The sequence below is a fragment of the Monodon monoceros genome, unplaced genomic scaffold (genome assembly GCF_005190385.1).
Source record: "Monodon monoceros isolate NGI ecotype Baffin Bay Population unplaced genomic scaffold, NGI_Narwhal_1 Super_Scaffold_10, whole genome shotgun sequence".
Classification (NCBI taxonomy): Eukaryota; Metazoa; Chordata; class Mammalia; order Artiodactyla; family Monodontidae; genus Monodon; species Monodon monoceros.
The window spans coordinates 10,444,073-10,465,257 of record NW_021703766.1 but is presented as its reverse complement, the minus strand read 5'-3'; the positions used below and the strand labels follow the sequence as shown (position 1 = coordinate 10,465,257).

Sequence of the window (21,185 nt, the reverse complement as noted above, 5' to 3'; positions counted from 1 at the left end):
CCCATATATTCACGTGTGTTTAGTAATGACTGGGAGGTAACAATAGTTAATTTGGAGACTATTTGCCTTTTAACTAAGAGATCTGGTTTCTAACCATCATCACCACCATCATTATCACCACCAACATTTAAGTAGAACAGACCAAGACTGGAATAATGCATGTCTGATTCAAATCCTTGTCCTGCATTTCCAGGTTGCAGGACCTATGGACATGTTATAGAAGCCCTTTAAACAGCAGTTTCCTCACCTGTGAATAAGTGATAAAATTAGCACGTGCCTCAACAGGGTTGTTCTCAAGGATAAATGGTGTAAATGATCATCATCGTTCCTTCTTCACCTTTATAATAATTTTCAAGCATTTGGACAATTTAATTCTTTCACTAGGCCTAGGAAATAATATAACTCTCATGCTGGATTGTAGTAGGCAGAATGATGGCCCCCAAAACAACCATGTCCTAATCCTTGGAACCTGTGACTATATTAGGTTACATAGCAAAGGAGAATTAAAGTTGCAGATAAAATTAATGTTGCTAATCTGTTGACCTTGAGATGGGGAAGCGCTTAGATTTTCCAGATGGGCCCAAGGTAATCACAAGGGTCCTTAAACAGGGAAGAGGAAGACAGAAGAGAACCGGAGAGATGGCAGCGGGGGGAGGACTCAGGGAGGTGTTGCTGATTCTGAAGATGGGGGAAGAGGCCGTGACCCAAGAATGCCAGCCACTTTGGGAAGCTGGAGAAGGCAAGAGAATGGCCTCTCTTCTAGACCTTCCAGAAGGAACACGACCTGGCCAACACTTGATTTTAGCCCAGTGTGATGCATTTCAGATGTCTACCTCCAGAACTGCAGGAAAATAAATTTGAGTTGTTTTAAGTCACTACGTTTGTGGAAATTTATTACAGCAGGCATAGGAAATAAATACTGTCGTTAACACCATTTAGTGGTGAACAGCAATTCCTCTTATAAACTCATTGAGATGAGGAAACTGAGCAAGATATTGACAGTTTCAAGCTGTAAAGTCCCCCAGCTGGTAAGTGGCAAAGGCAGGACTCAAACTGGCCTGATTTCAGAGTCCGGATCCTTGACCATTGCTCTGGACCTGGATGTGCCATCAATGGATGCTAGAAAGCTCTCAACTTCTCCAGGCCTTGGCTGCCTATCTATAAAGGAGCGGGGAGGACTTCCTTGGTGGCACAGTGGTTGAGAATCTGCCTGCCAATGCAGGGGACATGGGTTCAAACCCTGGTCTAGGACAATGCCGCATGCCGCGGAGCAACTAAGCCCGTGCGCCACAACTACTGAGCCTGAGCTCTAGAGCCCGTGAGTCACAACTACTGAGCCCCCATGACACAACTACTGAGCCCATGCGCCTAGGGCCCATGCTCCGCAACAAGAGAAGCCACCGCAATGAGAAGCCCGCGCACCTCAACGAAGAGTAGTCCCCACTCGCTGCAACTAGAGAAAGCCCGCGCACAGCAATGAAGACCCAATGCAGCCAAAAATTAAAAAATAATTTAAAAAAAGAAAAAAATAAAGGAAGGGGACTGAACCAGATTCCTTCCAGCTCAAAAGGTGGAGTTGCTTTTCAGAATGACATCATTAATGGAATGTCAAAATCATGAATCGCCAAACTCATTCCATTTTGTTCACCACATTCTATTGACTAAGGTAGAAAGTGAACACATCTATTTTTGGGAAAATAGTAACAATGAGGGAGGATACAAAATGATTTTTGTGGTCACTTCTTGTACTCCTGAAAATTCAATGAACCAGGCAGGCACCTGATTCTCCAAGCATTCCAGTTAATAGACACTTCATGGTTAGAAAATATGGCAAGAACATACTTAGAAATATTTCACAAAAAAAGTGTTCCACAGGACTGAGAAAAGAAAACACAAGGAAACGAGAGATACAGGCAGTGAGCCTGGTCTTACGGACCGTAAAATTCTTCTCCCAAAAAGAGAAGGGAAGGACCTCCAGGACACTGCTTGGAAACACCACCAGGAGCAGCAGCCCCAGATAGGCACCACACATACTATTTCCAAAGCTCAATACAGCTCAGAAGACACAATATGGAAACATTTCACATGGAAATGGACCTGCTACTGACATTAGTAGAAAGCCTAAGGCAGCCTTCCAACAAAATGAATGAGGTTCATCATCTCCGTGTGCTCCCATATTGGGTCATAGATGGGACAAGTTAAGCTGGGAAAAGGATAATCTACATCAAAATAGAGGAAAGGGAGGTAACCATTGAAACAAAGCCGCAGTTCGAAAGGCTTTCAGAATTAAATTGTTTTCCCTCTTACAGCCAGGGGAAAGCCATAACCCACACCCGGAGCCGAGGTGGCAGCCACCAAAATGACCCCAGGGTGGACCAAAGCAAAGGAGACCCCCTCATCCCACAGCCAACGCCAAGCCACAGGGCTAAGGAAAGGGGGTAGCTGGAGAAGACCAGGAAAATAAAGCAAAACACAAAAACACAGGGATTCCAGAGTGAAATACGACAGGCTGTATGAACATGTTATTTCTTTTGCGGTGAAGTACAGAAGTCAAATGTAATTATAGCCAACGACATGCTCTGACGACCCGAGAGCCCTCTGAGAAGGCTTCCTTTCAAAGTAAACAGAAATGAGAGTTTGCACTTTTTGCTTATTCTTCCCTCTTTTTTCCCCCAGCCTATTCATCTAACTTTTCCTTATCTATATAATTCCCTAGACTTAAGTCATAATTTAAGGGAAAGGAAAATAACCACGGAGACTCCAAAGGTCTCAGGTTGCCTGGATGTGGCTCTTTAAGGAAAGAGTCTCAATGCTGTGTGTTGTTCTGTCCTGTCCCTGGTTGGCCACCTTCTCCTGTTGTATTCTAAAGATTGGATGCCCCTTCAGGGGAAGCGTGACATACTCAAAACGTTAATGGTCCTTGCATATCAAACTCTATCAAGCGTCTCAAGCTTAACATGTCCAAAACAAAATTCCCCAGCTGTCCCCGCAAATCTGTCCCGTGTTCAGCCTTCTCCAGCTCACTAGCGTTTGCCAAATTAAGATCCACATACCATGGAGGATACACCAAAAAATGTGGATGGTGTATGCATAAATTTTTCTAATGGTTACGCATTTAAATTGCACTAGAAAAATATGCACCGGGGCACGAACCCGTGTCCCCTGCATCAGCAGGCGGACTCTCAACCACTGCGCCACCAGGGAAGCCCTGGACTTTTATTTTTTTTTAAAGTGAGTTGATTCATAGAAAAGCAACAAGTGAAAAATAATACAGAGATATGGCACAACTAATAAAGGTAATTGTTAAGGACTGAATATTAATGCTGAAGTTTAGGAAACACTGGTGTTAACTAATGAAGAAGAGGAAGCTTAACATCAATGTGGGTGATGCAGTTTGTTTAGCTTCCACCAAGGAAGCTTTTTTTCTTGTGACTCTGGGCAAATGGAATACATTCTCTGAGCTCCACTTAAAAAGTGGGTGATAGGGCTTCCCTGGTGGTGCAGTGGTTGAGAGTCCGCCTGCCGATGCAGGGGACGTGGGTTCGTGCCCTGGTCCGGGAAGGTCCCACATGCCACGGAGCGGCTGGGCCCGTGAGCCACGGCCACTGAGCCTGCGCGTCCGGAGCCTGTGGTCCGCAACGGGAGAGGCCACAGCAGTGAGAGGCCTGCGTACCGCAAAAAAATAAAAAATAAGTGGGTGATAATTCTCACTTCAAAAGTTTTTGTGAAGATTGAGGAAAAGTAAAATAAGTCTCTAAGTGGAATGCCTTATGTGGAGCAGAGGCTCACTTGGCAATTGCTGGGGGGTGATGGTGGATGGTGGTGACGGAGGACAGTAGTGATGGTGATAGCGATGGCGGTGGTGTTGCTGATGGTGGTGGTAATGGTAGTGGTGATGGTGGTGGACAAAAAGGAAGAGGGAGAAGAAAGGAGGAGGAGAAGGAATAGGAATAGAGAGGGGAAGAGGAGCTATAAATCTCCAAAATTTCCATGTATCCAGATACCTAGAATTTCCACGATTCTCTCTGGATACTAGGAATTAATCAACTTAAAAATGATTCTACTTTTTAGGGATGTTGAGATGGTCAGTGATGTAGTTGTCAACCAGTTGGAACCATGCTTCTCCCATTTCTACGTCCTGGACTTTTGCGCCTTCCCATATATCTTTTTCACAGAAAGGTAAGTCTTCCTTTTTTTTTTAATTTTTAATTTTATATTGGAGTATAGTTGATTAACAATGTTGTGTTACTTTCAGGTGTAGAGCAAAGATGAATGGATAAAGAAGGTGTGGTACATATACACAATGGAATATTACTCAGCCATAATAAAGAATGAATTAATGCCATTTGTGGCAACATGAATGGACCTGGAGACTTTCATACTAAGTGAAGTCAGACAGAGAAAGACAAATACCGTATGATATCGCTTATATGCGGAATCTAAAAGAAATGATACAAATCAACTTATTTACAAAACATGTATGTCTTTCTTGAATGAAAGATGACACAAAAATTTTGTTAAGATTACTCAAGATACACCTTGATACTCAAAAAAACAAAAGATTACTCAACATACATACAAAAGAAGTGTTAAGATTACTCAAGACACATACAAAAAAAGTTAGCTGCCGATGATCGTGTTCCTATTACCGTAAAAGGCATATGTATGTCTTCTGAGGTGGTGATGATCTTATATGAATTACATTAAAAGGGAATATGAAACAATGATAACAAAAACAGTTACGAGCAGTAGGTAAAAGCTACTGTATCTAGATTTACTACTTGTGATAAAATCTCTGTCTACAGAGGAGGAATTTTCTTCCAAGGACGCAGTCAGACGGTATTTAAACCAGGCACGGTCTACAGGGGATAAGCCTGGATAATTCACTGAGAGTAAAATTGCCACTTAATTATCACGCCAAACAGATGACATTTTAGAGATAACCCAGACTCTAACCCTTGGCCTCAGCAAACCAAATGTTTATACTTCTGGTAGATACACAGACGCACGATAGAATTTTAACCTAAGTTTGAAATCACAAGCAAACATACCTTCACAAAACCAAGGCTGCATAGCTTGGCTTTGGCTCCGAATTGCCACTTGCACTGTGTGTCAGCATCGTAAATCTGTCCTGGTAGTTGGTCCGGATATTTATACTGTCCTGTTTGCTTGGGCTCATCCACCAGACACCCAGCCTGAGGTGTACTGCAGTGATAACACATCCTTATTAGTTACCATGTCTATCTGTGATCTGGCCACACAAAACAACATACCTCTGAAGGCATTCACGTGAAGAAAAATGTAACATGGCAAAGAAATAGGTACATGCTTAACGTTAAAAGAGGGAGTCCTGTCCCGTCTAAGAAGATGAAATTTACACAACTGCAAAGGGCTGTACATGGTACTGGAAGTTATAGCCATCCAGCTTGTGAGGCCTGACCTACTAGGAGGTGGGAGAAGTCAGTATATTTGAAAACTTTCCCCAATAGTCTCATTCAACAATGTTCAACAAATTTGACTGAGTGCCTACTCTGTGGTGAGTATTCAAGTTACAAAATAAACTAGTTAGAGACAGTTACTTGTCTTCAAAGAGCTGAAAGTCATGCTGTGTTTTTTTACAGACAATGGGGCAGTGGTCAAAGATGTGTTTTACCTCAAATAATCTTTATGAGCAAAAAACGAAAAAGATTTTGAAACAAATCAGGGAATCAGGAGAAAGGATGTGTTGAGCAAAAAAAAAATCAGTCTTCATGGGATGGATTTTCATAGAAAGCACCTTATCTCCACTTACTTAAATAATTAAACTAGGATGTCACTGAGAGGTAAAACAGTATGGTGGTTATGTGGCATTTTGGAGTCAGACAGATGGGGGTCCTAGTCAACCATGCAATCAAGATCAACTCTTATACATCTCATTACTGACATAATTTGACTTCCATAAGAGTTGTTAACACATCAAGCGAGACAATGTAACATGCTCACCACAGTGCAGGAAGCATTCAAAGTTAGCTTCTGTTGCTGTGATTATTATTATACACAAAAAAGCATTTAACTATATCATAAAAATGATGGAAGTTCAATCTATACTAAATTGACCTTGATTTATAATATTTATTGATTTCATTCTCACATGAGATAGAAGAGATAACTTCAGGCCCTGGATCATAAATTTAAAATGAATTAGAAAATCTTCTATGTGTGAAAGTCACATAGCGAGAGGCTTGTCAATTTTTTACTGTCCTTTGGGGCATCGTTTGGTTAGACACCCTTCCATTGAATCAGCCTTGCCTGTGTGTATGGCTAATTCTGTAAACATTTGCAAATAATATGCACTGGCACAGGTTCAAAACAAAAAGTATCAGGGGAATAATAATTCTCAAAGAAACGTGGTTAGTTTCCCTAATATCTGGTCAAAGGGAGATGCGATAAGAACCTGAGTGTTCTTACGAGTCAACATAAACAAGCTATATCTACAAACATATAAAATAATACAATACATGTATGTTTAACCACAACTCTAGTGTTGTAAAATGGTCAAATATATATAATATTTAAGAAAATCAAAGGAAATGTCCAAGAGTTTCAAGTTTGTGTTCATCATTTACTATGAATCAAATAGTGCTATCTTCCTAACTCCCATTTTACTAATGAAATCTAGGAGTTTTGAGTTATTGAAGGGATTTTACGTAGCTATCATCGTGCCCTTTGGATGTCTCTTGGACACTGAGCTAGCTCGTGGCCATTTCAAACAAAATAGCCAATCAACACAAGGCTCCATTCACTGTAACACAAGCACACCATTTTAGCACTTTTAATACTCTTATGACTGAGGTGACTGATCAGATTAAAATAACTAGTTACAGTAAAAAGGCAATATATCCAGCAACCTCTGGACATCATAGAGGAGAGAGAGTTCTAAGCACAGACCATGGAGTCACAACAGACCTAAGTGTGAGGCTTATGTTGACAACTTACCAGCTATAGACCCTTAAGCACAATTAACCTCCCTAAGACTCAATTTCCTCAACTCTAGAATGAGGATGATAATAGGATCGACGTGAGGATGGAATGGGGCAATATATGAGGAGCATTTAGCACAATATTAGACCTTCACTGTATTTCTTCAACAATAATCATGACAATATCATCGTCATCAATCCACCAAGTATTTGTTTTCATGTCTGTTGAGCACCGTTCACGGTCACTACTCCAAACCTGGGAACGCCCCTGGCTCTGGTCTGTGTTACCTGAGGAATTTCTTCAGGTACTGCCGGCTGCACGAGGACCATGAGAACACCCCATTGTTTCCGGTCAGCGTGGGAGACATGATGTTGCCTTCCGCTTTCCTGCAGGGGTTGCCTTCCCCATCGTGAACCATGCCGAAACTAAAACACAAAGAAGAAAACAGAAAGCCTTCTGGGAACCCGTTGCCCAAACTATAAGCAGAGGAAGAAAAAGATGTATTGAGAATCAGGGAACCCAAGTGAGGGACAGAGTCACTGAGATTGTAAGAAAAGGGAAAGACAAAATGAGGTACTATCTATTGTTGTAAAATTCATGTAGAAAATTCTAAAGAATGCTAAGGGCTTTTTTATATTATATCTTGGCCGCAAAATCAAAGAATGGCATACGTGCTACAGATTTTAAGGGCAAGAAACTGGTCAAGATTTCCAAGTTAAACTAAAATGATGAGACAGTCAAATTCTTTTATTTCAAACAGCAAAAATTTTTTTCTTGCCACCCATATGGAACTGTGGTAAGAAACTTCAGAATGAGTAGGAGGTAAGTACAGACAGAAGCTGGTTATACTTGTTTATTGACTCTTTACGCATTAGTGTGACATATAAACTTCTAATGCTGATCACTTTATTGCTGAAATCACAGACTCTTTATATAATTAAATTCCCCTACCTACAGCCATAAACATCTTTGAAAATTAATGGTTGAATCCATCTACTGAAGGCGCATGATGGACTTCTTTGGAATGCATTTTTTGAGAAGACTTTAATTTGGTCTATTTCACCAAAGAAGGTTCTAGCAATAACAGAGTAAAAATAATTTTAGGTGGTTTACCTAGAAATCATATCCATTACACCTCAATGACTCCCAAATCTCCCAACTGGTAGCATAAATGTGACATTAAAGTTTATATGCACATAGAATACACACACCACAAAGACAGAGCTTACTTCAGGCCATATTAAACTGGAAGGGGATGGGGAAATAAGCTTCTTTGGTCATCTCCAAAAAATTCAGGGCCCAAAAAAGCTTTTTCTGACTTTTCTCTGGAGGTAGAGAATGGAGGGATACCAATTTATCATTGATTTAGATTGTTCTTAGCCTAATTATTTAGAGGAGTAAAACGTGTCTCTTAAGAACATATTTTTAAGAGGCAGGTAGGATTTCTGTGGAAATAAGCATGCTAGTCTGATATAATAATTTATCAATATAGCCATCCTTCGAAGGTAGCCTATTCCAAATAAACAACTGTATTATAACCATAGGTATGATCCTATTGTGACCCATGTCTGCAAACTAGCTATTTTCCCATCATTCCTTCCAATTTACCAGGCAAGGAATGGCAGGATGTTGGTATACTGTGGTCCTATCAGTGAGTACCTCAGGGCTTTAGAGGTGACGGATTCACACATAGGTATTAATTAACCTCAAAACACACTCGGGGAAAGCATTTCCTCATCCTCCACTTTGCCCAATTCAGTTCATCGTTGTACCTAACCAGGAAACTAAGGGGGTTTGTTTGGGAGACACTCTTTCTCAAAATATTTGTGAAAGTCAAAAGCAGAAGGAAATTTACATGTAAAGCACCACAGGAAAGGGTAAGAATCACAGAAATGAGGATAAGGTGGGGAGAGATCAAAGCCATTACTCTAAGAGGAGAAGGTCATCAAATCAGTATTTCACTGTAGTTTTACGGACATAAGAAAACCAAGTTTGAATTGAATTTTGAACTTGAAATTTCTTAATTTTCTAATTTACTTTGATTTAACAGCCTTTTAGAAGATAACATGAGTTTTCTTTAGCACATGTCAAAAGTCTTGTCAAAATCTCATCAATTGTCTGTTTCAAAATGTAACTCTGTTAGGCCATGTTATTTAGAATTTGAGTACGTACTTTCCATTATATCTGTTCTTCCTCCTACCTCTGACTCTCCTCACCCCACCTGGAGAATGTCTTTGGTTTTCCTTACTAATGTGTTGGATTTTGATCTTGGTAACTTTAACTCATGACCAAAGATGATTACATTTTTTAAAGGCCAATACGTTTTTTTAAAATTTATTTATTTTTAATTTATTTATTTTTGACTGCATTGGGTCTTCGTTACTGTGCGCGGCCTTTCTCTAGTTGTGGCGAGTGAGGGCTACTCTTTGTTGTGGTGCGCGGGCTTCTCATCGCGGTGGCTTCTCTTGTTGCGGAGCACGGGCTCTAGGTGCGTGGGTTTCAGTAGTTGTGGCATGCGGGCTGAGTAGTTGTGGCTCGCGGACTCTAGAGAGCAAGCTCAGTAGTTGTGACACACGGGCTTAGTTGCTCCGCGGCATGTGGGATCTTCCTGGACCAGGGATCGAACCAGTGTCCCCTGCATTGGCAGGGGGGTTCCCAACCACTGTGCCACCAGGGAAGTCCCTAAAGGCCAATACTTTTTTAAAAGTGAGAGACTGGTTCATGTGGACCTCATGCTGGTGAAACATTTAGATATTTTATTTTCTGCACTTATCAGGGACCTTGTGCCTAATGGGCATTTTTGCACCACTGTTGCAATAAAATTGGTTCATTCATATCTTGCTATAAAAGCAGTTGTGCATAGACATAAAATGCTGGGTGACTGTTGGATAACAGTAATGGTCAAGATTCAAATTTTCTGAAGATAATAAATAGCTCACAAGACACACTAATACCAAAATACCAAAATATAAATCATAGTTGCGAAATAGATCGCATTTGCTTTTATTTTTAAGTCAGAAATTAACTAATGCTCTGAAAACGAGCATTCAGTATAAATGCTGAGTACAAGACACATATACATACACTCCTAAACTCATACACCCTCTGAAACAGTCATTTTGTGAAGCAGTATGCTTATTCCAATATAGATGCTACTGCTTAAATAATGTTTGAAAATTCTCTGTAGAACTGTATGTGTACCAGGTTATATGCTTCATAAAATACATTCATCTCATTACTCTTAGGTTTCTTATTCCTCCTTTCTAACCCTATTCTCACAAAAGAATTAAATTGAAAGAATATTAAGGACACACAATGACACCGAGGAAAAGAATATCCAGCATACAGAATACACAAAAGTTTTTAAACAATTAACATGTCATTACATTCTAGGAATTGACATGTCCCCATGATTATTTCTGTAGTATAATGAACTAAAAGTATCTTTACTGCTGCAAAACTTGGAAGAGAATAAACACATGCCTAAATGACCAACGGATCCATTAGATAACTCGCAGTCCATTTATGCACACAATGTACCATTGAGTAGCTATCAAATGTTCTTTAACAAAAGCCTCGACAATGACTGGCCTTTGATTGAGCCCTCCTTATAGTCAAGTACTATTCTAAGCTTTACACAAGATTTATCCTATTTATTCTACCCAGGTCAATAATAATCCTTAGAGGAATGTCAACGAATCACCCAACTGGTTTTCATATAAAGTGGTATATCAAGGGGTCACTTACTTGTGCCCTGACTCATGGGCGATGGTGAAGGCCAGGCCAAGTCCCGTGTCCTCATTGATGGTACAACTTCGGTACTTACTGCACATCCCACTGATGGGGGCAAACCCTGTTGAAAGAGCAATTTCAAACCCAAATTCGAAAGGAACACACACAGATACCTGATCATTTCCGATGCCCTCAAAATGTTCTGCACAGTTTTAGTTCAAAGGATTAATGTATTTTCTTTTTTTGGTAGAAAAACACTAGAGGTATACGCCTCTCTGTCCTCTCTAAATAGATAAGAGTAGGACTTAATACTTTCTTGCTTTTAAAAGATATTGTCATCAACTGACCCTCCTAACACTGTATGAAGGCAGTATGAGTATTGTAATTCCCATTTTATATACAGGATGGATAGCAAGTCACAGGATATGTATATGCCTGATCTAAGCTCATTATTTGGGTCAGAACAATTGCTAAAATGACAGCTAAACCTATGTAAAACAGTCACTTAACAGTAGTATTAGCATCAAAGCTCAAGGTGTATTTTCTAAGAGAAAACAAGGTATATTTTCTAAGAGACGCACCCTCATTTTTTTCTAAAGCAGATAACATGCAAAGGCCTAAAGAGTGTTAGCAGATTAACTTTATTTTTCTCCTAGGAGCAGTTATAAAATCATTCCAGCCTGTTCTCGAGTTTATCTTGAACTACGTTATAGTGTTGAATGCCTTTCTTCCCAAGTGTGGGTCTTCATAACTAGTAGAACAAGGATAAGTACCCAAGAGTATGAAATATATGCTTGTGAATTGACTGCTTCCACATTGCTGCCATGACGTAAGTGAGGTCATCTGGTAAATCTAATGTATAGGCAAACCTCGTGGATGGCACCATCATCATCAATGCTAAATAAATGGCAGTTAAATACAATACACTGTCCTATATGCCTCGTATACATCTACGTGTGTATAATTATATATTAGAAACTGAGGCTCAGAAAGGTGAATTAATTTGTACAAGATCTCACAGTCATAAATTCTAGACTCAGGATTTAAGTGCAGACATATTCGAAGTCAACACCCATGTTCTTTGCATTAGGACATGCTGCTTTAAATAAGTGACTTACAGAACAGTTGTTAGGGTTATGTCCTGACATAACTGTACTTGTTTCTCCAAGCCTTTCCGTATATTTTGGTCTCTGACTGACTGATAAAACTACCTCTTCTCAGAATCCCTCTTCAAAACAGCAACAATGCACTGGGCTATCAAATGTCACTTTGCAAATTCCAAGCTGAGAATATGACTGAATGTATACCACCCGCATCATAAAAACCCAACCTATGGAACAACACCCCAAACGGTTGATTCTCAGTCATGCATCGTGTTTTGAAGACAGTGATTAATGGTGAACTATTAAAATAAACTTATTTTATAGGACATAATACAGGCATTACAGAGAATTTTTTTAACATCTTTATTGGAGTATAATTGCTTTACAATGGTGTGTTAGTTTCTGCTTTATAACAAAGTGAATCAGTTATACATATACATATGTTTCCATATCTCTTCCCTGCCTCCCTCCCACCCTCCCTATCCCACCCCTCTAGCTGATCTCCCTGTGCTATGCGGCTGCTTCCCACTAGCTATCTGTTTTATATTTGGTAGTGTATATATGTCCATGCCACTCTCTCACTTTGTCACAGCTTACCCTTCCCCCTCTCCATATCCTCAAGTCCATTCTCTAGTAGGTCTGTGTCTTTATTCCCGTCTTGCCCCTAGGTTCTTCATGATCTTCTTTTTTTTCTTAGATTCCATATATATGTGTTAGCATACGGTATTTCTTTTTCTCTTTCTGACTTACCTCACTCTGTATGACAGACTCTAGGTCCATCCACCTCACTACAAATAACTCAATTTCGTTTCTTTTTATGGCTGAGGAATATTCCATTGTATATACGTGCCACCTCTTCTTTATCCATTCATCTGTCGATGGACACTTAGGTTGCTTCCATGTCCTGGCTATTGTAAATAGAGCTGCAATGAACATTATGGTACATGACTCTTTTTGAATTCTGGTTTTCTCAGAGTATATGCCCAGTAGTGGGATTGCTGGGTCATATGGTAGTTCTATTTGTAGTTTTTTAAGGAACCTCCATACTGTTCTCCATGGTGGCTGTATCAATTTACATTCCCACCAACAGTGCAAGAGGGTTCCCTTTTCTCCACACCCTCTCCAGCATTTATTGTTTCTAGATTTTTTGATGATGGCCATTCTGACTGGTGTGAGGTGATATCTCATTGTAGTTTTGATTTGCATTTCCCTAATGATTAATGATGTTGAGCATTCTTTCGTGTGTTTGTTGGCAGTCTGTATATCTTCTTTGGAGAAATGTCTATTTAGGTCTTCTGCCCATTTTTGGATTGGGTTGTTTGTTTTTTTGATATTGAGCTGCATGAGCTGCTTGTAAATTTTGGAGATTAATCCTTCGTCAGTTGCTTTATTTGCAAATAGTTTCTCCCATTCTGAGGGTTGTCTTTTGGTCTTGTTTATGGTTTCCTTTGCTGTGCAAAAGCTTTTAAGTTTCATTAGGTCCCATTTGTTTATTTTTGTTTTTATTTCCATTACTCTAGGAGGTGGGTCAAAAAGGATCTTGCTGTGATTTACGTCATAGAGTGTTCTGCCTATGTTTTCCTCTAAGAGTTTGATAGTTTCTGGCCTTACATTTAGGTCTTTAATCCATTTTGAGTTTATTTTTGTGTATGGTGTTAGGGAGTGTTCTAATCTCATCCTTTTACATGTACCGGTCCAGTTTTCCCAGCGCCACTTATTGAAGAGGCTGTCTTTTCTCCACTGTATATTCTTGCCTCCTTTATCAAAGATAAGGTGACCATATGTGCGTGGGTTTATCTCTGGGCTTTCTATCCTGTTCCATTGATCTGTATTTCTGTTTTTGTGCCAGTACCATACTGTCTTGATTACTGTAGCTTTGTAGTATAGTCTGAAGTCAGGGAGCCTGATTCCTCCAGCTCCATTTTTCATTCTCAAGATTGCTTTGGCTATTTGGGGGTCTTCTGTGTTTCCATACAAATTATGAAATTTTTTTGTTCTAGTTCTGTGAAAAATGCCAGTGGTAGTTTGATAGGGATTGCACTGAATCTGTAGATTGCTTTGGGTAGTACAGTCATTTTCACAATGTTGATTCTTCCAATCCAAGAACACGGTATATCTCTCCATCCATCTGTATCATCTTTAATTTCTTTCAACAGTGTCTTATAATTTTCTGCATACAGGTCTTTTGTCTCCTTAGGTAGGTTTATTCCTAGGTATTTTATTCTTTTTGTTGCAATGGTAAATAGGAGTGTTTTCTTAATTTCACTTTCAGATTTTTCATCATTACTGTATAGGAATGCCAAAGATTTCTGTGCATTAATTTTGTATCCTGCTACTTTACCAATTACAGAGAATTTGAAAAATACAAAATATAAAAAATTCTAAAAGTCCAATCTACTTTTTTTTAAAACAAATTTATTTTATATATTTATTTTGGGCTGTGTTGGGTCTTCGTTGCTGTGCGCGGGCTTTCTCTAGTTGCAGCGTGCAGGCTTCTCATTGAGGTGGCTTCTCTTGTTGCGGAGCATGGGCTCTAGGCACTCGGGCTTCAGTAGTTGTGGCTCGCTGGCTCAGTCATCATGGCTCGCGGGCTCTAGAGCACAGGATCAGTAGTTGTGGCGCACGGGCTTAGTTGCTCCGTGGCATGTGGGATCTTCCCGGAACAGGGTTCGAACCCGTGTCCCTTGCATTGGCAGGTGGATTCTTAACCACTGTGCCGTCAGGGAAGCCCATTAAAGTCTAATCTACTTTTATCTTTAATATATTATGAAGGATTATAAAGCACTTCAAGGAAAAATATATTTTGAGGAAAAAATGGGAGTAAATCATGTAAACTTTTCTCAGTACCCCCAAATTTTTACCATCAATCTGGACTATCAGTTGTGTCTGAAAAATATGGTTCCCACTGCCTGTTTTAGGAAAGGAAGTTTTATTGGAACACAGCCATGCTCACTTGTTTACATACTGTCTTTTTCACTAATACAGTGGAAGTGAGTAGTTTCAACAGAGCTTATATGACACACGCAAAGCCTAACATATTTACTGTCTTGCCCTTTACAGAAAACATTTGCCCACCCCGATCTAGATGAGCATCAATTCATTAAAAAAAATTGTTGAATTCCTACTGTGTGCAACAGACTATACTAGAAAATATAATATAGATGTGAAAGATAGAGTTCTAATTCACTGTCTTTTACAAATATGGAAGAGCTGAGTCCTTCAAAGTTCAAGTAACTTTCTAAAAGAAGCGTGCTACCTAGGGGCACAGTTGAATGCCATGGAGACCAGTCAAGTTCTTTTCAGCTATCCAGTTCTGCAGTCAAGATGCTTATGGAATAACCTACAACTTGTGTAGTTACATGACAATTTATCTCATGCCTAAAGGATCATCAAAAGGTTTAAAGAAAAACACAACAGGAATAAAGTAAAGGGGTCCCCATTCCACACTGAGTTCAGTTAAAAAGAACAAAATTCAGCAGAGGGTACAATGAAGATACTCCACAATTTGCAGATTAAGTCTCCTTATTAAGAAACCTGAGGGCCATCCACCCAATAGAAAGTTTCCAGACTGTGTTTTTAGCTAACATGGGTGTGCATGAAGCATTTGCTCATATCATACCTAGAGTATCACATGGTTCGTTCTTCCAGGAACAGATATCAAATCCCGTGAGTAAGATGGCGTGGTCATGCCTCTTCCCATTCTTTCCAATGAGGGCAGACTGCCACTGACAAAAACTATTCAGAGATTGGTCTGCATGATGGTTGATCAATAATCCTCCCTATGGGAAACCCACACAAATTAAAGTGTGAATTTGTCACAGAGATGAGAATGTTACATCATTCCATTTGTACAGGCAAACACAGAAGCATCTTGTTTCTGGAGGAAGGGTCAGCAGAGGAAAACATTTGAGCTAAGGCTGGACATACTGGTGTTAAAAAAAAAAAACTAAAAATATTTTGGGTAAATGCTCACAGTATTGATAGTTACTACAGAGTTTCAGTAGTGTGCTTTATGACCAACCGTGTTTCCACAACAAATAAACTGGCATCAGTTAGAAACACCTTTGTTCATCTCACGCTGGTACCATATTTATAGAACTGTTATTACTTTTAGAACATAATTATTAATTAATGGGGATAAAGTTCCATGGCTTCTTCAACAAAGCATGAGGACGGTACTGACCATAGCTTGTTTACCCCTATGTCAAAATTTCCAGCCAAGGGCTCGGCACATCATAGGTTACAATCCATCAACCAATAAAATGAAAGCTCGCTGAATGGATGAAGAAACAAATAGCCACAATATTCTAAAGAATAAGAAAGGACTTAGTCTTCAAATAATTTTTATCAAAATGTTTTCTCAGAACTATTGACTTGGGTCAAATTGAGGGTTTTAGGCAAAATCTTTAATTATCAGTGAATTAGGAGGTTGCTGTCTTTGAGTCCTTGGGCAAAGTGTGAGTGGTAAGTTAGACAGAAGGGTCTCCCGAACAACACACACCTTTTCTGCCCTTCCAAAATTCTAAGAATAATTTGATACGTTGTTAACCTCTGTAGCGCTATAGACCTGGGCAGTTAGGTTCATTTTTGTCTGGTCTCTGACTTTCTGCTTTGTCCATTCATTACTGGAGTTACAGATGGAGAGGAAAAGCCTCAGGGGACTTAAAAATAGTTGTATTGGTAATCCCCACCTCAGAAAATATAGTTTCAACATCAAAATGCTACAAAGCAGTAGGCGCCATGCAACTTAACACTTTATTATATGTTCTGTCTTGCATCTCACTGTTAGCAGGTCAAGGGCAGTTAAATATTCCTTGTTCAGTTTCTGTAGTACCTAAGGTGGTTGGTTTTGGGAGACAGTAGGTTTACCACCAGAATTTTCAGATGACTTATTTCCAGTATATTTTCAAAATACCCTCTGTACCTACCCAGCATCTCCAACTTGCAAAATCCAGCTAACTCTTAAAGCTCTTACCAAATGCACTTTCCTTGTGAAGCTTCCATAATATTTATATAACGTAATATCCATACTTTACTTTTGTATTCATATTATATATGCACATTTAATCATATTGGATATCACCGTATATTGAAAAATATATATTGCATATATATTGTATGTTTATATATAAATAATTATTTTGTGATGTTTCAGTATTTAAATGCACAACCCTATTAGATTGTACTTTCCTTGAGGGTAATTTGAAATTTTCCAATTTGAATTTCTAATGACAATGACATGGGTTGGCACATAGTAGGTGTTCAATAAGTGTATTCTGAATGGCAGGATGAATGATGAAGTAAATGAAGTTTGGCACTTACAGGTTCTTGTTCCAGAAGAATGAGGCTGACTACAACAATGTTTATATCACTTCCAATGGTCCCATCTTTAAAGAGGCTGGAAACCTGTTGGAACAAATTGAAATCAAACAAAAGTAAAAGAAACAAAATTTGAAAATTTCCGAAACTGCCAGGGGAGATCAGACATATATATAAGCATGTATGTTTTGATTTTACCAAATACATGTAGGTATGAAGCCAATTTCCTCCAAATTTAATTTTTTTCAATAAAATCATGTGGCTACACCTGCTATTCAACCCATGCGAGGGAATTCCATGATTTTTAGCTATCTTGGAGAGGCAGGGGGTTGGGGTCCTGACAATCTCTCTTACCATGTTCATGACCGTGAGAATGTACGTGGTGACATTGGCCTTGCCATGCTTTTCCACCATTTTCTTATCTGCTACCACAAGGGTTTCCACGTTTAGGCCTTTGTGTGACTTTCCAGCTGATCTTCTGGGCCGCCCTGTGCTCCCGTATTCATCAAACATGAGATAGGTATCCTCTGTGGGAGGCTTAGGGGCATCTACAAGGAACAGAAGAGCATTTGGAGGGCTATCAGCAGAGATCATCCAGGGGACACAGACAGAAATCTAAACAAGGGGAGGAGAGAGACCATGTAACCAACACTTCACTCATCTCCTGATAAATGATGCCACTGGTACCTGTCCTGGGGCTATGGACCTAAACTATGGTCAAGAGAGATTCTGTCAAAAGAAGGCTGGTTGGATGGATGGATGGATGGATGGATGGATGGATGGATGGATGGATGGACGGACGGATGGACAAATGGATTCAGTAACTCAAAAATGTTCTTCTAAAGAGTCAAAGAAAACAAGCTACAATTCTGGTTGGAAGAGTGGGTCAAGAAAAATCAGTATTGTGGGAAGGAAATGCTCATTTTATTTTATTGTCAAGAAACTGCAGAAACAAGACATTATCCTTTGCTTTGAATTCATTATCACACTCTGTATATTATTTTCTAAATAAAATTTAGAAATATGTATCCTGTAGAACACTGCCCATGTTCTTGTTTCATCAACACAAACTTTAATGTAGCACAAAATAAGTGGTCAATAAGGGCTCTTTGACCTGATATTAATTTAGCTGCTGGGGAGACAGCATAGTCAGAAGTGATATTTAAAATTAATACTTTGTAACAGATAAGGTGCAGGCATGGATACTGGCCACATTCTCTGAGCAGAGACCCGGAAGTACCCGTTGGATTAAGCACGACCCCTTTAGTTAATGGGCTGTGACAGATCCAAGGGTTGCTGGGAAGGAAAACGCATTTGAAAAGCTCAGGACAGTACGTACTACTAATATAGATATATTTTAATACTTTAACAACTGGTATAGTCATTATAGTGAAGTCAACGCTCCCCAGAGAGAAATTAAAACATCAAATCATTGAGAGTTAGAGTTAAAACCTCAAGTACGCCATTTTGATAAATGACTCTGAGTTTGTTTCCTCATCAATGAAAAGAGTATAATATCCAACCATAAGTTTGCTCTAAAGATTAGCTTTTACATCTCATATCAAATACATATCACTGCCACTATAAATATCATTACTATCATTAATTAATGCCACTACTAGTATAAAATTCATGCCAAATAGATGTTCTTTAAAAAGGATGTTTCAGTTACACCCAAATCCCCAAAACGAATTAAAATGGTAGAAAGTGTCTTGCATTTTCCTCCTGATCGGCACGGCAGGGATACCACTTCCTCTTCTCCGTGGATATCACCTGGCTGCTCTGTCCAACTGGCTAGTCATGTGCTGCTTACGGCTCCTGAGACTTTGAAATGGGGCTGGCGCCACTGAAGGAACCAAATTTTTAATTTTATTGAATTTTTATTCATTTTGTTTTACACTTAAAAAGTAATATTTGTTTCAGCTGTTGAAAACCTTAAGCATATTTGGAACAGTCTGACTATGTAAGTCTACTTTTAAACTTGAAATTTTATGAAATCGAGATACAGATGAAGTATTTCTGGTGAGAATTTATTGTCTGATTTGAAATTGTTCTCGAAGTGTTAAATCCATAGATTTCCAAAACTTAATATGAAAAAAGAATATAAAATACTTCATTTTAATTTGTTTTCATTGATTATATTGATGACATGTTGAGATATTTTGTATATATTGTGTTAAATATATTATTAATATTAATTTACCCATTTAAACATTTTTTAATGTGGGATTTAAAAAATGTAAAATTACATTTGGGGCAGGTGTTATATTTCTATTGGACACTGCTGGTCTGAAAAATGCAGACGGTTGGGCCCGGGTCACAAATCAAGTCCAAGGGTCCTTATGTTTCATCGCCACCTCCAATCAGGTGCCAGTATTCTTGTTAACTGGGAAGTCTTTCCCTCAAATCCTCAAAAGGAACACCCAACCGCACCTGGGAATTCACCTCTGATTTCTTTCATCATTTGGAAGACTGGGTCCTTTTCTCACGGTACAGAAACTAAAATAACATTGGGACCTTCGACTAAAAAGTAAAAGATGTTAAAAGAGGAAAATAAATCTTTCTAGTTTAACTTAGAAAAAATGATCACCCAGTTTTTGTCTGACAGGGATGATTTATGGTTCATCTCCAAGATTAATTTCAGTGGGGGCTTAGTGTAGCCCAATTTTAACCTGCAAAGTCAGCACACCCAATGGCACTTGGGAAAACCTGTCGAGGGCCCAGAGAGGAACAGAACAAGAAAAAGTTTCCTTACATACATTTCTTGCGTCGTCCACAAAAATGCTGCTTTTGCAACCTTCCGTGGTGATGTTTTCTTTCTGGACTCCAAGATGTGTGGGGAGTGCGACTTGGGGGGTGACCAGCAGAGTTCCCGCTGGAGCTCAGGTAGCCATGGCAACGCTGGACCTTCTCCTCCGCCGTCCTTTTGTATAGCACGTGAGGATGGTGGCCTGCAGGGGAGCTGTAGTTGTGTTCCTGGGCCAGGAGCTGAGGTAATGGCGAGATGAGGAATTCATTTTTTCGTGTCCTTATGAGACCTGACTAAAAAGCCAAACACAAAGAAAACATTAAGGATACCACGCATCCCTTTTTTGATGTGTTCATTTTCAGCAACTGTTTATCGGCTTCTTCCCATATGCAGGCACTGTGCTAAATGCTTGGTGTGTATCATGTCGTTTTATTTGCACCATGAGCAGTGGCAACTGTTATTACCCCCATTTTACAGATGAGAAAACTTAGGCTAAGATGGTAAGTAGGAAAGCTAGTACTGGCACCCAGAATTCTCCACCTACTGGAGCAGGACTGTTAATTACTACTCCAGGCTGCCAGCCTTGATGTTTGGGACTCAAGGGCTAAGCCATGTAACATCCTGGGAGTCTCCACATCTAGGACATGGCAGACACTGTGGTAAACACAGGACAGAGTGATGAACTGAAAAACAGCCCCACCCTGAAAGAGCTTATAGTGTGCGCAGTGAAAACAAAGACATTCCGTCTTGATTTCATAAGCGCTCGACAAAAGAAGTAGCAAGGATTGCAAAGTGAGAGACTATCACTTATCTCCAAGTAGAGGTCTGGGGAATCCAATGGGTTGCACCATCACGAAGAGACATATCTGCTAAACTGAGAAGAAAGAGGGGACTGGGGCGAGCCCATCCAATCACAACGTCACTTTCAGGCTCATGGCACAATACGTCTATCTTTGTACCTGATATTTTGGCCACAGCACACCCCTGCCTTGTCACCTGCACGCTTCGTGCTCTCTCTTCTCTGCATTTGGCTTAGAATTTCCCTGATCTCCAGGCGCTGCTATGGAAAGTGTAGTCTGTGGACCAGCAACTCCGGCCTCAGCCGGGGGTCTGGTTAGAAATGTAGACTCTTAGGTCTCTCCCCAGAGCTGCGGACTCAGTATCTACATTTTATGTAGATCCCGGGTGATCTGCCCGTTAACATTTGCAAAGCACTGACATAGGCCAGCAATTCTTAAACTTTGCTGAACATAGGAAACGTCTGCAGATCTGAATACACACACACACACACACACACACACACACACACACACACACACACA

The 21,185-nt window shown here is 39.7% G+C and overlaps 1 protein-coding gene across 2 annotated transcripts in view; it reads right to left on the bottom strand.

Annotated features, from left to right (window-relative positions):
* ADAMTS18 (ADAM metallopeptidase with thrombospondin type 1 motif 18) overlaps positions 1 to 21,185 on the bottom strand; it is a 158,203-nt gene that overhangs the window by 63,638 nt on the left and 73,380 nt on the right. For both annotated transcript variants that reach the window (XM_029245788.1, XM_029245795.1), the window contains exons 4-10: positions 19,874 to 20,156; positions 17,469 to 17,662; positions 17,118 to 17,201; positions 15,415 to 15,574; positions 10,708 to 10,813; positions 7,248 to 7,385; positions 5,052 to 5,205 (exon numbers count right to left, since the gene is read on the bottom strand). In XM_029245788.1, the coding sequence (XP_029101621.1) occupies positions 5,052 to 5,205; positions 7,248 to 7,385; positions 10,708 to 10,813; positions 15,415 to 15,574; positions 17,118 to 17,201; positions 17,469 to 17,662; positions 19,874 to 20,156 (1,119 nt within the window). The remainder of the gene's footprint in view (positions 1 to 5,051; positions 5,206 to 7,247; positions 7,386 to 10,707; positions 10,814 to 15,414; positions 15,575 to 17,117; positions 17,202 to 17,468; positions 17,663 to 19,873; positions 20,157 to 21,185) is intronic.